The 13,100-nt window shown below is 50.1% G+C and overlaps 1 protein-coding gene across 2 annotated transcripts in view; it reads left to right on the top strand.

Annotated features, from left to right (window-relative positions):
• Nucleotides 1-13,100, top strand: part of trpm2 (transient receptor potential cation channel, subfamily M, member 2) — a 78,626-nt gene that overhangs the window by 26,399 nt on the left and 39,127 nt on the right. The window contains exons 3-9 of one of the 2 annotated variants that reach the window (XM_065019785.1): nucleotides 960-1,140; nucleotides 3,460-3,626; nucleotides 8,959-9,139; nucleotides 9,544-9,605; nucleotides 10,787-10,987; nucleotides 11,109-11,211; nucleotides 11,800-11,921. In XM_065019785.1, coding sequence (XP_064875857.1) covers nucleotides 960-1,140; nucleotides 3,460-3,626; nucleotides 8,959-9,139; nucleotides 9,544-9,605; nucleotides 10,787-10,987; nucleotides 11,109-11,211; nucleotides 11,800-11,921 — 1,017 coding nt within the window. Of the gene's footprint in view, nucleotides 1-959; nucleotides 1,141-3,459; nucleotides 3,627-8,958; nucleotides 9,140-9,543; nucleotides 9,606-10,150; nucleotides 10,988-11,108; nucleotides 11,212-11,799; nucleotides 11,922-13,100 lie in introns of those variants that run through there. The other variant, XM_065019784.1, reaches the window with a different exon arrangement.

The raw sequence follows: 13,100 nt of genomic DNA, 5'->3' as shown, positions 1-13,100 counted from the left end.
CTGTCTGTGTCTGTCTGTGTGTCTGTCTGTGTCTGTCTGTCTGTGTGTCTGTCTGTGTCTGTCTGTGTTGGTCTGCTGCCTGTCTGTCTGTCTGTGTCTGTGTGTCTGTCTGTCTACTGTCTGTGTCTGTCTGTGTCTGTCTGTCTGTGTGTCTGTCTGTGTCTGTCTGTCTGTGTGTCTGTCTGTGTCTGTCTGTGTGTCTGTCTGTGTCTGTCTGTGTCGGTCTGCTGCCTGTCTGTCTGTCTGTGTCTGTGTGTCTGTCTGTCTACTGTCTGTGTCTGTCTACTGTCTGTCTGCTGTCTGTGTCTGTCTGTGTCTGTCTGTCTGTGTGTCTGTCTGTGTCTGTCTGTGTCTGTCTGTGTGTCTGTCTGTGTCTGTCTGTGTGTCTGTCTGTGTCTGTCTGTGTGTCTGTCTGTGTCTGTCTGTGTGTCTGTCTGTGTCTGTCTACTGTCTGTCTGCTGTCTGTGTCTGTCTGTGTCTGTCTGTCTGTGTGTCTGTCTGTGTCTGTCTGTGTCTGTCTGTCTGTGTGTCTGTCTGTGTCTGTCTGTGTCGGTCTGCTGCCTGTCTGTCTGTCTGTGTCTGTGTGTCTGTCTGTCTGTCTGTCTGTGTCTGTCTACTGTCTGTCTGCTGTCTGTGTCGGTCTGCTGCCTGTCTGTCTGTGTCTGTCTACTGTCTGTCTGCTGTCTGTGTCTGTCTGTGTCTGTCTGTCTGTGTGTCTGTCTGTGTCCGTCTGTGTCGGTCTGCTGCCTGTCTGTCTGTCTGTGTCTGTGTGTCTGTCTGTCTGTCTGTCTGTCTGTCTGTGTCTGTCTACTGTCTGTCTGCTGTCTGTGTCGGTCTGCTGCCTGTCTGTCTGTGTCTGTATGTCTGTCTGCTGTCTGTGCCGTTCTGTGTCTGTCTGTCTCTCTGTCGGTCTGTCTGTGTGTCTGTCTGTCGTCTGTGCCGTTCTGTGTGTCCTCCAGTACGTGCGCGTCTCCTCAGACACTTCTCCAGACCTTCTGTACCAGCTGCTGACAGAACAGTGGAAGCTCCCTCCTCCCAACCTGCTCATCTCTGTCACCGGAGGGGCCAAGAACTTCTACATGAAACCTCACCTCACAGCACTGTTCCGCAGGGGCCTCATTAAAGTGGCACAGACTACAGGTACAGTACTGACCTGACTACAGGTAACAACAGACTCGCCTGACTGCCTGACTCTAAACTACAGGTACAAGATAGGTCCTGCAATATATGATCAGAATTGTATTTAGGCCACAGTAAGCCTCAAAGAAAATCAAAAACTTCACACCGCTCTTGCAAGTATCACTTACATGTTGACCTCTTGGCCTTATAGGTGCAGTAAGCCTGAACGTATTATCTTCCCGGTAGCAGACTTTTGGTTCTGTCTTCTGTTGGTTTTGGGTGGCGAGTGCTGTTGTGTGTAGAATGTCCCTGGTTCGAGCCCTGCTCTGGGCACACCTAGACAGAAGCTGTAGTTTTTTGTCAGTAGCTGTTGTCATGACCTGTGGCCTGTTGTTATGGTCTGTTGTTATGGCCTCTTTTAAAAATCGCTGTCCCCATCTGACGTAGCATCTTTAATAAAGAGTCCTACCAGAGCCATGTCATCCACGTACTTAAAAAGGCTCACATTGTTTCTTCGGATATTAATCTCATTAGTGTAGATAGAGAACAACAGTGAAAGGACACACCCCCGGGGGCCCCAGAGATAGGAAACACGTCCCTGTTTTCAGGGTCAGTTCATCAGAGAGAGGACACGTCCCTGTGTTCAGGTCAGTTCATCAGAGAGAGGACACGTCCCTGGGGGGCCCCTGTGCTCAGGTCAGTTCATCAGAGAGAGGACACACCCCTGGGGGCCCCTGTGCTCAGGTCAGTTCATCAGAGAGAGGACACGTCCCTGGGGGGCCCCTGTGCTCAGGTCAGTTCATCAGAGAGAGGACACGTCCCTGTGTTCAGGTCAGTTCATCAGAGAGAGGACACGTCCCTGTGTTCAGGTCAGTTCATCAGAGAGAGGACACACCCCCGGGGGCCCCTGTGCTCAGGTCAGTTCATCAGAGAGAGGACACGTCCCTGGGGGGCCCCTGTGCTCAGGTCAGTTCATCAGAGAGAGGACACGTCCCTGGGGGGCCCCTGTGCTCAGGTCAGTTCATCAGAGAGAGGACACGTCCCTGGGGGGCCCCTGTGCTCAGGTCAGTTCATCAGAGAGAGGACACGTCCCTGGGGGGCCCCTGTGTTCAAGGTCAGCTCATCAGAGAGAGGACACGTCCCTGGGGGGCCCCTGTGTTCAGGTCAGTTCATCAGAGAGAGGACACGTCCCTGTGGGACCCCTGTGTTCAGGTCAGTTCATCAGAGAGAGGACACGTCCCTGTGTTCAGGTCAGTTCATCAGAGAGAGGACACGTCCCTGGGGGGCCCCTGTGCTCAGGTCAGTTCATCAGAGAGAGGACACGTCCCTGGGGGCCCCTGTGTTCAGGGTCAGCTCATCAGAGAGAGGACACACCCTCTGTGGGCTGTCAATTATAAAGTACTTGATCCAACCTGCCAGGCCTCCGTTGACGTTCAGGTCTAGTAGTCGTTTCAGCAGTGTGTGGATTTGCATTGTATGTGTATGTGTCATGACATTCCTTACCACAGACATTCCTGTGTCATGGTCTGTGGATTGTTGTCACGGTCCGTTGTCATGGCCTGTGGTCTGCTGTCATGGCCTGTGGTCTGCTGTCATGGTCTCTTGTCTATTGGCATGGCCTGTGGTCTGTTGTTGTGGCCTGTGGTCTGTTGTTATGGCCTGTGGCCTGTGTTCTGTTGTCATGGCCTGTGGCCTGTGTTCTGTTGTCATGGCCTGTGGCCTGTGTTCTGTTGTCATGGCCTGTGGCCTGTGTTCTGTTGTCATGGCCTTTTGCCATGTTCTATGGTCTGTTGTCATGGTATGTGGTCTGCTGTCATGTCCTGTGGTCTGTCGTCTATTGGCATGGCGTGTGGTCTGTTGTCATGGTCTGTAGTCTGTTGTCATGGCCTATTGTCTGTTGTCATGGTCTGTGGTCTATTTTCATGGCCTTGTAGTCTGTTGTCATGGCCTGTTGTCAATGGCCTGTGGTTTGTTGTCATGGCCTGTGGCCTGTGGTCTGTTTTCATGGCTTGTAGTCAGTTGTCATTTCCTGTGGCCTATAGTCTGTTGTCATTGTCTGTGGATTGTTGTCACGGTCTGTTGTCATGGCCTGTGGTCTGTTGTTATGGTCTGTGGTCTGTTGTCATGGCCTGTGGTCTGTTGTCATGGCCTGTGGCCTGTAGTATTTGGTCTGTTGTCATGGCCTGTGGTCTGTTGTCATGATCTGTGGCCTGTTGTCATGGCCTGTGATCTGTTGTCATGCCTGTTGCCTGTTGTCATGGCCTGTTGTCATGGCCTGTGGTCTGTGGTCTGTGCAGGAGCATAGTTCATCTGTAACTTGTTAACCTGTGTTCGTTATAGGTGCCTGGATCATTACAGGTGGCACCCATGCAGGTGTGATGAAGCATGTAGGCCAGGCGGTGAGGGAACACGTCCTCAGTAGTGGCTCTATGGAAGGGCAAATCGTGGCCATTGGAGTTGCGACCTGGGGAGCCATACACAACAGGAGACCCCTGGTACACCTTGAGGTAAGGACTGGAGAAAGAGTTATTTTGTATAAGACAAGGATGTGGCCCTGAGATAATTATTAACTGGAGAGAGTGAGAGAGAGAGCTCTTTTTATGATGGTCGCCTTCTCCCTGTCATGGATGCCATGCCATGGTTGCCCTTAGTTTGAAGATGTAATCCAGAGACTATTGTTTCCTCCATGTCTTTAGCTATCATAATCTAATTCCACTGATTTAAAAACTTGATCCTCCAGAAAGTGGAGGGCAACACTTATGCAGCTCAACTACACATTTAAAGAAGGCCGGGATCGACAAGATTACCAACAAAGACTGACGAGCTCAGACAGAAGCCTTCTGTATGGCAGACCAATCCGAACTCTTCTCTCGGCATGTCCTGCACACTCATAATATCAGCCAATCATGTCTAGTGGGAAATACCACAGTGTGCAATCACAGCAGCAATATTTGTGACCTGTTGCCACAAGAAAAGGGCAACCAGTGAAGAACAAACACCATTGCAAATCCACCCATATTTATGTTTATTTATTTTTCCTTTTGTACTTTAACTATTTGTTCATAATATGACATTTGTAATGTCTTTATTATTTTGTAACTTTTGTGAATGTAATGTTTACTGTAAATTTTTTATTGTTTATTTCACTTTTGTCTATTATCTACCTCACTTTCTTTGGTAATGTTAAACATATGTTTCCCATGCCAATAAAGCCCTTAAATTTAATTGAAATTGAATTGAGTTAAACAGCTGAGATATGAGTTGACGAGAGAGCGAGAGAGTTGTAGAGATGCTCCCAAATCACTCTCTAACCTTCCTTTAGGTCCTAACCCTTCGATGGTTAGAGCCACGCAGACAAACCTCTACTGTACTCTCCAGGGGCTGTTCTACCCTTAACTCTCCCTAACCCCAAACCCCAAACCTCTACTGTACTCTCCAGGGGCTGTTCTACCCTTAACCCTCCCTAACCCAAACCTCTACTGTACTCTCCAGGGGCTGTTCTACCCTTAACCCTCCCTAACCCCAAACCTCTACTGTACTCTCCAGGGGCTGTTCTACCCTTAACCCTCCCTAACCCAAACCCCAAACATCTACTGTACTCTCCAGGGGCTGTTCTACCCTTAACCCTCCCTAACCCAAACCTCTACTGTACTCTCCAGGGGCTGTTCTACCCTTAACCCTCCCTAACCCCAAACCTCTACTGTACTCTCCAGGGGCTGTTCTACCCTTAACCCTCCCTAACCCAAACCTCTACTGTACTCTCCAGGGGCTGTTCTACCCTTAACCCTCCCTAACCCCAAACCTCTACTGTACTCTCCAGGGGCTGTTCTACCCTTAACCCTCCCTAACCCCAAACCTCTACTGTACTCTCCAGGGGCTGTTCTACCCTTAACCCTCCCTCACCCCAAACCTCTACTGTACTCTCCAGGGGCTGTTCTACCCTTAACCCTCCCTAACCCAAACCCCAAACCTCTACTGTACTCTCCAGGGGCTGTTCTACCCTTAACCCTCCCTAACCCCAAACCTCTACTGTACTCTCCAGGGGCTGTTATACCCTTAACCCTCCCTCACCCCAAACCTCTACTGTACTCTCCAGGGGCTGTTCTACCCTTAACCCTCCCTAACCCAAACCCCAAACCTCTACTGTACTCTCCAGGGGCTGTTATACCCTTAACCCTCCCTCACCCCAATCCCTCTACTGTATTCTCCAGGGGCTGTTCTACCCTTAACCCTCCCTAACCCCAAACCTCTACTGTACTCTCCAGGGGCTGTTCTACCCTTAACCCTCCCTAACCCCAAACCCCAAGCCCTCTACTGTACTCTCCAGGGGCTGTTCTACCCTTAACCCTCCCTAACCCCAAACCTCTACTGTACTCTCCAGGGGCTGTTCTACCCTTAACCCTCCCTAACCCAAACCCCAAACCTCTACTGTACTCTCCAGGGGCTGTTCTACCCTTAACCCTCCCTAACCCCAAACCTCTACTGTACTCTCCAGGGGCTGTTCTACCCTTAACCCTCCCTAACCCTAAACCTCTACTGTACTCTCCAGGGGCTGTTCTACCCTTAACCCTCCCTAACTCTAAACCTCTACTGTACTCTCCAGGGGCTGTTCTACCCTTAACCCTCCCTAACCCAAACCTCTACTGTACTCTCCAGGGGCTGTTCTACCCTTAACCATCCCAAACCCCAAGCCCTCTACTGTACTCTCCAGGGGCTGTTCTACCCTTAACCCTCCCTAACCCAAACCCCAAACCTCTACTGTACTCTCCAGGGGCTGTTCTACCCTTAACCCTCCCTAACCCCAAACCTCTACTGTACTCTCCAGGGGCTGTTCTACCCTTAACCCTCCCTATCCCCAAACCTCTACTGTACTCTCCAGGGGCTGTTCTACCCTTAACCCTCCCAAACCCCAAACCTCTACTGTACTCTCCAGGGGCTGTTCTACCCTTAACCCTCCCTAACCCCAAACCTCTACTGTACTCTCCAGGGGCTGTTCTACCCTTAACCCTCCCTAACCCCAAACCTCTACTGTACTCTCCAGGGGCTGTTCTACCCTTAACCCTCCCTAACCCAAACCCCAAACCTCTACTGTACTCTCCAGGGGCTGTTCTACCCTTAACCCTCCCTATCCCCAAACCTCTACTGTACTCTCCAAGGGCTGTTCTATCCTTAACCCTCCCTAACCCCAAACCTCTACTGTACTCTCCAGGGGCTGTTCTACCCTTAACCCTCCCTATCCCCAAACCTCTACTGTACTCTCCAGGGGCTGTTCTACCCTTAACCCTCCCTATCCCCAAACCTCTACTGTACTCTCCAGGGGCTGTTCTACCCTTAACACTCCCTAACCCAAACCCCAAACCTCTACTGTACTCTCCAGGGGCTGTTCTACCCTTAACCCCCCCTAACCCCAAACCTCTACTGTACTCTCCAGGGGCTGTTATACCCTTAACCATCCCTAACCCCAAACCTCTACTGTACTCTCCAGGGGCTGTTCTACCCTTAACCCTCCCTAACCCAAACCCCAAACCTCTACTGTACTCTCCAGGGGCTGTTCTACCCTTAACCCTCCCTAACCCAAACCCCAAGCCCTCTACTGTACTCTCCAGGGGCTGTTCTACCCTTAACCCTCCCTAACCCAAACCTCTACTGTACTCTCCAGGGGCTGTTCTACCCTTAACCATCCCAAACCCCAAGCCCTCTACTGTACTCTCCAGGGGCTGTTCTACCCTTAACCCTCCCTAACCCAAACCCCAAAACTCTACTGTACTCTCCAGGGGCTGTTCTACCCTTAACCCTCCCTATCCCCAAACCTCTACTGTACTCTCCAGGGGCTGTTCTACCCTATCCCCAAACCTCTACTGTACTCTCCAGGGGCTGTTCTACCCTTAACCCTCCCTAACCCTAAACCTCTACTGTACTCTCCAGGGGCTGTTCTAACCTTAACCATCCCAAACCCCAAGCCCTCTACTGTACTCTCCAGGGGCTGTTCTACCCTTAACCCTCCCTAACCCCAAACCTCTACTGTACTCTCCAGGGGCTGTTCTACCCTTAACCCTCCCTATCCCCAAACCTCTACTGTACTCTCCAGGGGCTGTTCTACCCTTAACCCTCCCTAACCCAAACCCCAAACCTCTACTGTACTCTCCAGGGGCTGTTCTACCCTTAACCCTCCCTCACCCCAATCCCTCTACTGTACTCTCCAGGGGCTGTTCTACCCTTAACCCTCCCTAACCCAAACCCCAAACCTCTACTGTACTCTCCAGGGGCTGTTCTACCCTTAACCCTCCCTAACCCCAAACCTCTACTATACTCTCCAGGGGCTGTTCTACCCTTAACCCTCCCTAACCCAAACCCCAAACCTCTACTGTACTCTCCAGGGGCTGTTATACCCTTAACCATCCCTAACCCCAAACCTCTACTGTACTCTCCAGGGGCTGTTCTACCCTTAACCCTCCCTAACCCAAACCCCAAACCTCTACTGTACTCTCCAGGGGCTGTTCTACCCTTAACCCTCCCTAACCCAAACCCCAAGCCCTCTACTGTACTCTCCAGGGGCTGTTCTACCCTTAACCCTCCCTAACCCAAACCTCTACTGTACTCTCCAGGGGCTGTTCTACCCTTAACCCTCCCTAACCCAAACCCCAAACCTCTACTGTACTCTCCAGGGGCTGTTCTACCCTTAACCCTCCCTAACCCCAAACCTCTACTGTACTCTCCAGGGGCTGTTCTACCCTTAACCCTCCCTAACCCAAACCCCAAACCTCTACTGTACTCTCCAGGGGCTGTTCTACCCTTAACCCTCCCTAACCCAAACCCCAAACCTCTACTGTACTCTCCAGGGGCTGTTCTACCCTTAACCCTCCCTAACCCCAAACCTCTACTGTACTCTCCAGGGCCTGTTCTACCCTTAACCCTCCCTAACCCAAACCCCAAACCTCTACTGTACTCTCCAGGGGCTGTTCTACCCTTAACCCTCCCTAACCCAAACCCCAAACCTCTACTGTATTCTCCAGGGGCTGTTCTACCCTTAACCCTCCCTAACCCAAACCCCAAACCTCTACTGTACTCTCCAGGGGCTGTTCTACCCTTAACCCTCCCTAACCCAAACCCCAAACCTCTACTGTACTCTCCAGGGGCTGTTCTACCCTTAACCCTCCCTAACCCCAATCCCTCTACTGTACTCTCCAGGGGCTGTTCTACCCTTAACCCTCCCTAACCCAAACCCCAAACCTCTACTGTACTCTCCAGGGGCTGTTCTACCCTTAACCCTCCCTAACCCTAAACCTCTACTGTACTCTCCAGGGGCTGTTCTACCCTTAACCCTCCCTAACCCTAAACCTCTACTGTACTCTCCAGGAGCTGTTCTACCCTTAACCCTCCCTAACCCAAACCTCTACTGTACTCTCCAGGGGCTGTTCTACCCTTAACCCTCCCTAACCCCAAACCTCTACTGTACTCTCCAGGGGCTGTTCTACCCTTAACCCTCCCTAACCCTAAACCTCTACTGTACTCTCCAGGGGCTGTTCTACCCTTAACCCTCCCTAACCCAAACCTCTACTGTACTCTCCAGGGGCTGTTCTACCCTTAACCCTCCCTAACCCCAAACCTCTACTGTACTCTCCAGGGGCTGTTCTACCCTTAACCCTCCCTAACCCTAAACCTCTACTGTACTCTCCAGGGGCTGTTCTACCCTTAACCCTCCCTAACCCAAACCTCTACTGTACTCTCCAGGGGCTGTTCTACCCTTAACCCTCCCTAACCCCAAACCTCTACTGTACTCTCCAGGGGCTGTTCTACCCTTAACCCTCCCTCACCCCAAACCTCTAATGTACTCTCCAGGGCCGGTTCCCAGCCCACTACTCTCTGGACATGCAGTCTCAGGGTCACCTCTCCTGTCTAGACAACAACCACTCCCACTTCCTGCTGGTGGATGATGGAACACACGGATGCTACGGAGTCGAGATAGAACTATGCTCCCGACTAGAGAGACTAATCTCCCAGCAGCCTCTGGGAAACAGAGGTAGGATTGTGATCGATATCTCTCTCTCTTTCTCTCTCTAATCTTTCTGTGCTTGTGTCCTTGTTAGAGAAACATGAGAATCACAGCAACCGTTTGTCAGTAATTCACAGTGCTGTCTGCTGTCAGTCCCCCATCTGTGTCTGTGTTTGTGTGACTCTGTCTATCAAATCAAATCAAAATTTCCACATGCGCCGAATACCATGAAATGCTTTACTTACAAGCCCTTAACCAACAATACAGTTCAAGAAACAGAGTTAAGCCGAGTACCTGTCTGTCTGTCTGTCTGTCTGTCTGTCTGTCTGTCTGTCTGTCTGTCTGTCTGTCTGTCTGTCTGTCTGTCTGTCTGTCTGTCTGTCTGTCTGTCTGTCTGTCTGTCTGTCTGTCTGTCTGTCTGTCTCCTCCAGAGAGTGGAGTGAGGATCCCAGTAGTGTGTGTGGTGCTGAATGGGGGACCAGGCACTCTCAGTGTGAGTATCATCAGTCTGTGATGCTGAATGGGGGACCAGGCACTCTCAGTGTGAGTATCATGTGTGTGATGCTGAATGGAGGACCAGGCACTCTCAGTGTGAGTATCATCAGTCTGTGATGCTGAATGGAGGACCAGGCACTCTCAGTGTGAGTATCATCAGTCTGTGATACTGAATGGGGGACCAGGCACTCTCAGTGTGAGTATCATCAGTCTGTGATGCTGAATGGGGGACCAGGCACTCTCAGTGTGAGTATCATCAGTGTGTGATGCTGAATGGGGGACCAGGCACTCTCAATGTGAGTATCATGTGTGTGATGCTGAATGGGGGACCAGGCACTCTCAGTGTGAGTATCATCAGTCTGTGATGCTGAATGGAGGACCAGGCACTCTCAGTGTGAGTATCATCAGTCTGTGATGCTGAATGGAGGACCAGGCACTCTCAGTGTGAGTATCATGTGTGTGGTGCTGAATGGGGGACCAGGCACTCTCAGTGTGAGTATCATGTGTGTGGTGCTGAATGGGGGACCAGGCACTCTCAGTGTGAGTATCATGTGTGTGGTGCTGAATGGGGGACCAGGCACTCTCAGTGTGAGTATCATCAGTCTGTGATGCTGAATGGAGGACCAGGCACTCTCAGTGTGAGTATCATGTGTGTGATGCTGAATGGAGGACCAGGCACTCTCAGTGTGAGTATCATCAGTCTGTGATGCTGAATGGGGGACCAGGCACTCTCAGTGTGAGTATCATGTGTGTGATGCTGAATGGGGGACCAGGCACTCTCAGTGTGAGTATCATCAGTCTGTGATGCTGAATGGGGGACCAGGCACTCTCAGTGTGAGTATCATGTGTGTGATGCTGAATGGGGGACCAGGCACTCTCAGTGTGAGTATCATCAGTCTGTGGTGCTGAATGGGGGACCAGGCACTCTCAGTGTGAGTATCATGTGTGTGGTGCTGAATGGGGGACCAGGCACTCTCAGTGTGAATATCATGTGTGTGGTGCTGAATGGGGGACCAGGCACTCTCAGTGTGAATATCATGTGTGTGGTGCTGAATGGGGGACCAGGTCAGTAGTTGAATCAGTAGTTGAATTTCTTCATCGTATTCTTCTGACTGGATGGTCTCGTGCACTGTGACCTTAGACCCCTGACCTCTCTTCTCACGCATCACCCCACCTCAGACCATCTACGGTGCCATGCTGAACAGGACCCCCTGTGTCGTCCTGGAAGGGTCAGGGAGACTTGCGGACGTCCTCGCCCATGTGGCTGGTCTCCCCGTTACCAAGGTTACCCTGTCTGTCGTCCACCAGCTAATGAAACGGTTCTTCGGTCTGGAGTATGAATCCTTCACAGAGCTCAAGATCATAGAATGGACCAAGAAGGTAATACATAGCCTTGTTAAACCAGCCGGTCATTCTGGTTTCACACGGTTAGTAAATACATGGAGCTCCTTCTTAAAGTGAATACTTTATATTGTAGCTGAGTTTCAGTCCTTTATTCCAGATTCAGGACATCATCAGGATGCCTCAGCTACTGACAGTGTTCCGTATGAGTGAAGACAACCACGGTGATGTTGATGTGGCCATTCTCCAGGCGCTGCTCAAAGGTAACAACCAGGCCTTGTAGCTTCTCAGAATAACAGGTTCTTCTGCTGAGTCACAGAGAAACATTACTAATGCTGAGTACCTCAGAATAACAGGCTCTTTTGCTGAGTCAGAGTTACATTACTCATGCTGAGTACATGAGCAGCACTTTGTCCGCTTGGTTTCCAGACAGTGTGTTAATGTTGAAACCTTAGACTCTTCTTGACACTTCCTGAAGTAGATGATTGAGTTTAGGATGTCTCTCAGACTGAGACGTTCTGTAATTAGTCTCATTCGTCGCCATCTAGAAGAATCTGAGTGCCTCATCTGGACATTCTGATGCATCACGGTGTCACATATTACCAGACTAATGCAGGCTGTCTCATATTAAGCTCTAAGCATTCGCATTACGGCTAAATTATGCAGAGTAAGTCACTTTCTAAATTCCACATTGGAAGAATGTATATCAGTTTCCATATCAGTTTTGAACTGCACACGCAACCTGATCAGCACCTGGTTGCCTTGGTTATAAGGTCTAGACTTCCGGGAAACACCGCAGCCTTAGTTCTAATCCAGGTTTATCTCTCTCTCTTCTCCTCTTCCCCTCCCAGCCAACAGGAGCAGTGAGTCTGTTGGGATGGAGCGCTGGGAGAGACAACTGGAGCTAGCCGTAGCCTGGAACAGAGTGGACATCGCTAAGACTGACATCTTCACTGAGGATAGCCAGTGGAAGGTAGGTTCGGCTAACTTTCAATCAGAGCCGTGTGTAAAAGAAGCACTGAGGCTCTTCCAAGCCCTTTCGGGAGTTACTGCAATGAGAGAAGGTCATAACTATAGAATTGGATACCACGAAAGTGGGGTATAATTTGATCAAATTTTTTTTTTTAAACATTAGATACACAGTTTTTATGCGAGTGAAGTCATACTGTATAAAAACAAAATCACGATGTGATGAAAACAGGAAGTTTCGGTACAATTGTATAAATATGTTAATTTGACATGTTGGGATCTTTTTGTGTCAGTAAAATTAATAATGTGAGAAATGGAAATCCTTTATATGTGCAAGTGTTGATATAATAATATATATAATAATAATAATATATATATTATATATATCATAATATAATAACCAGCATAGGGAAGTAAAGTCACGCGATGATATGTTGTGTGGTCCTTCCACTACGACTTGGGAAACCATGCAGTTTATTAGGCTACAGATTAAATAAATGATGAACTTCACAGGGTGGTGATAGAGCACAGTGATGGGCTTGATGAACTTCACAGGGTGGTGATAGAGCACAGTGATGGGCTTGATGAACTTCACAGGGTGGTGATAGAGCACAGTGATGAGCTTGATGAACTTCACAGGATGGTGATAGAGCACAGTGATGGGCTTGATGAACTTCACAGGGTGGTGATAGAGCACAGTGATGGGCTTGATGAACTTCACAGGGTGGTGATAGAGCACAGTGATGAGCTTGATGAACTTCACAGGGTGGTGATAGAGCACAGTGATGGGCTTGATGAACTTCACAGGGTGGTGATAGAGCACAGTGATGAGCTTGATGAACTTCATAGGGTGGTGATAGAGCACAGTGATGAGCTTGATGAACTTCACAGGGTGGTGATAGAGCACGGTGATGGGCTTGATGAACTTCACAGGGTGGTGATAGAGCACAGAGTACCTGCATAGTCTACCTGCACAGCCTACCTGCATAGTCTACCAGCACAGTTTACCAGCACAGCCTACCAGCACAGGCTACCTGCATAGTCTACCTGCATAGTCTACCAGCACAGTCTACCAGCACAGTTTACCAGCACAGCCTACCTGCATAGTCTACCAGCACAGTTTACCAGCACAGGCTACCTGCACAGTCTACCTGCATAGTCTACCTACATGGTCTACCTGCAT

The sequence above is a fragment of the Oncorhynchus nerka genome, linkage group LG1 (genome assembly GCF_034236695.1).
Source record: "Oncorhynchus nerka isolate Pitt River linkage group LG1, Oner_Uvic_2.0, whole genome shotgun sequence".
NCBI classification, from domain to species: domain Eukaryota; kingdom Metazoa; phylum Chordata; class Actinopteri; order Salmoniformes; family Salmonidae; genus Oncorhynchus; species Oncorhynchus nerka.
This window is presented reverse-complemented; position numbering and strand designations above follow the sequence as displayed.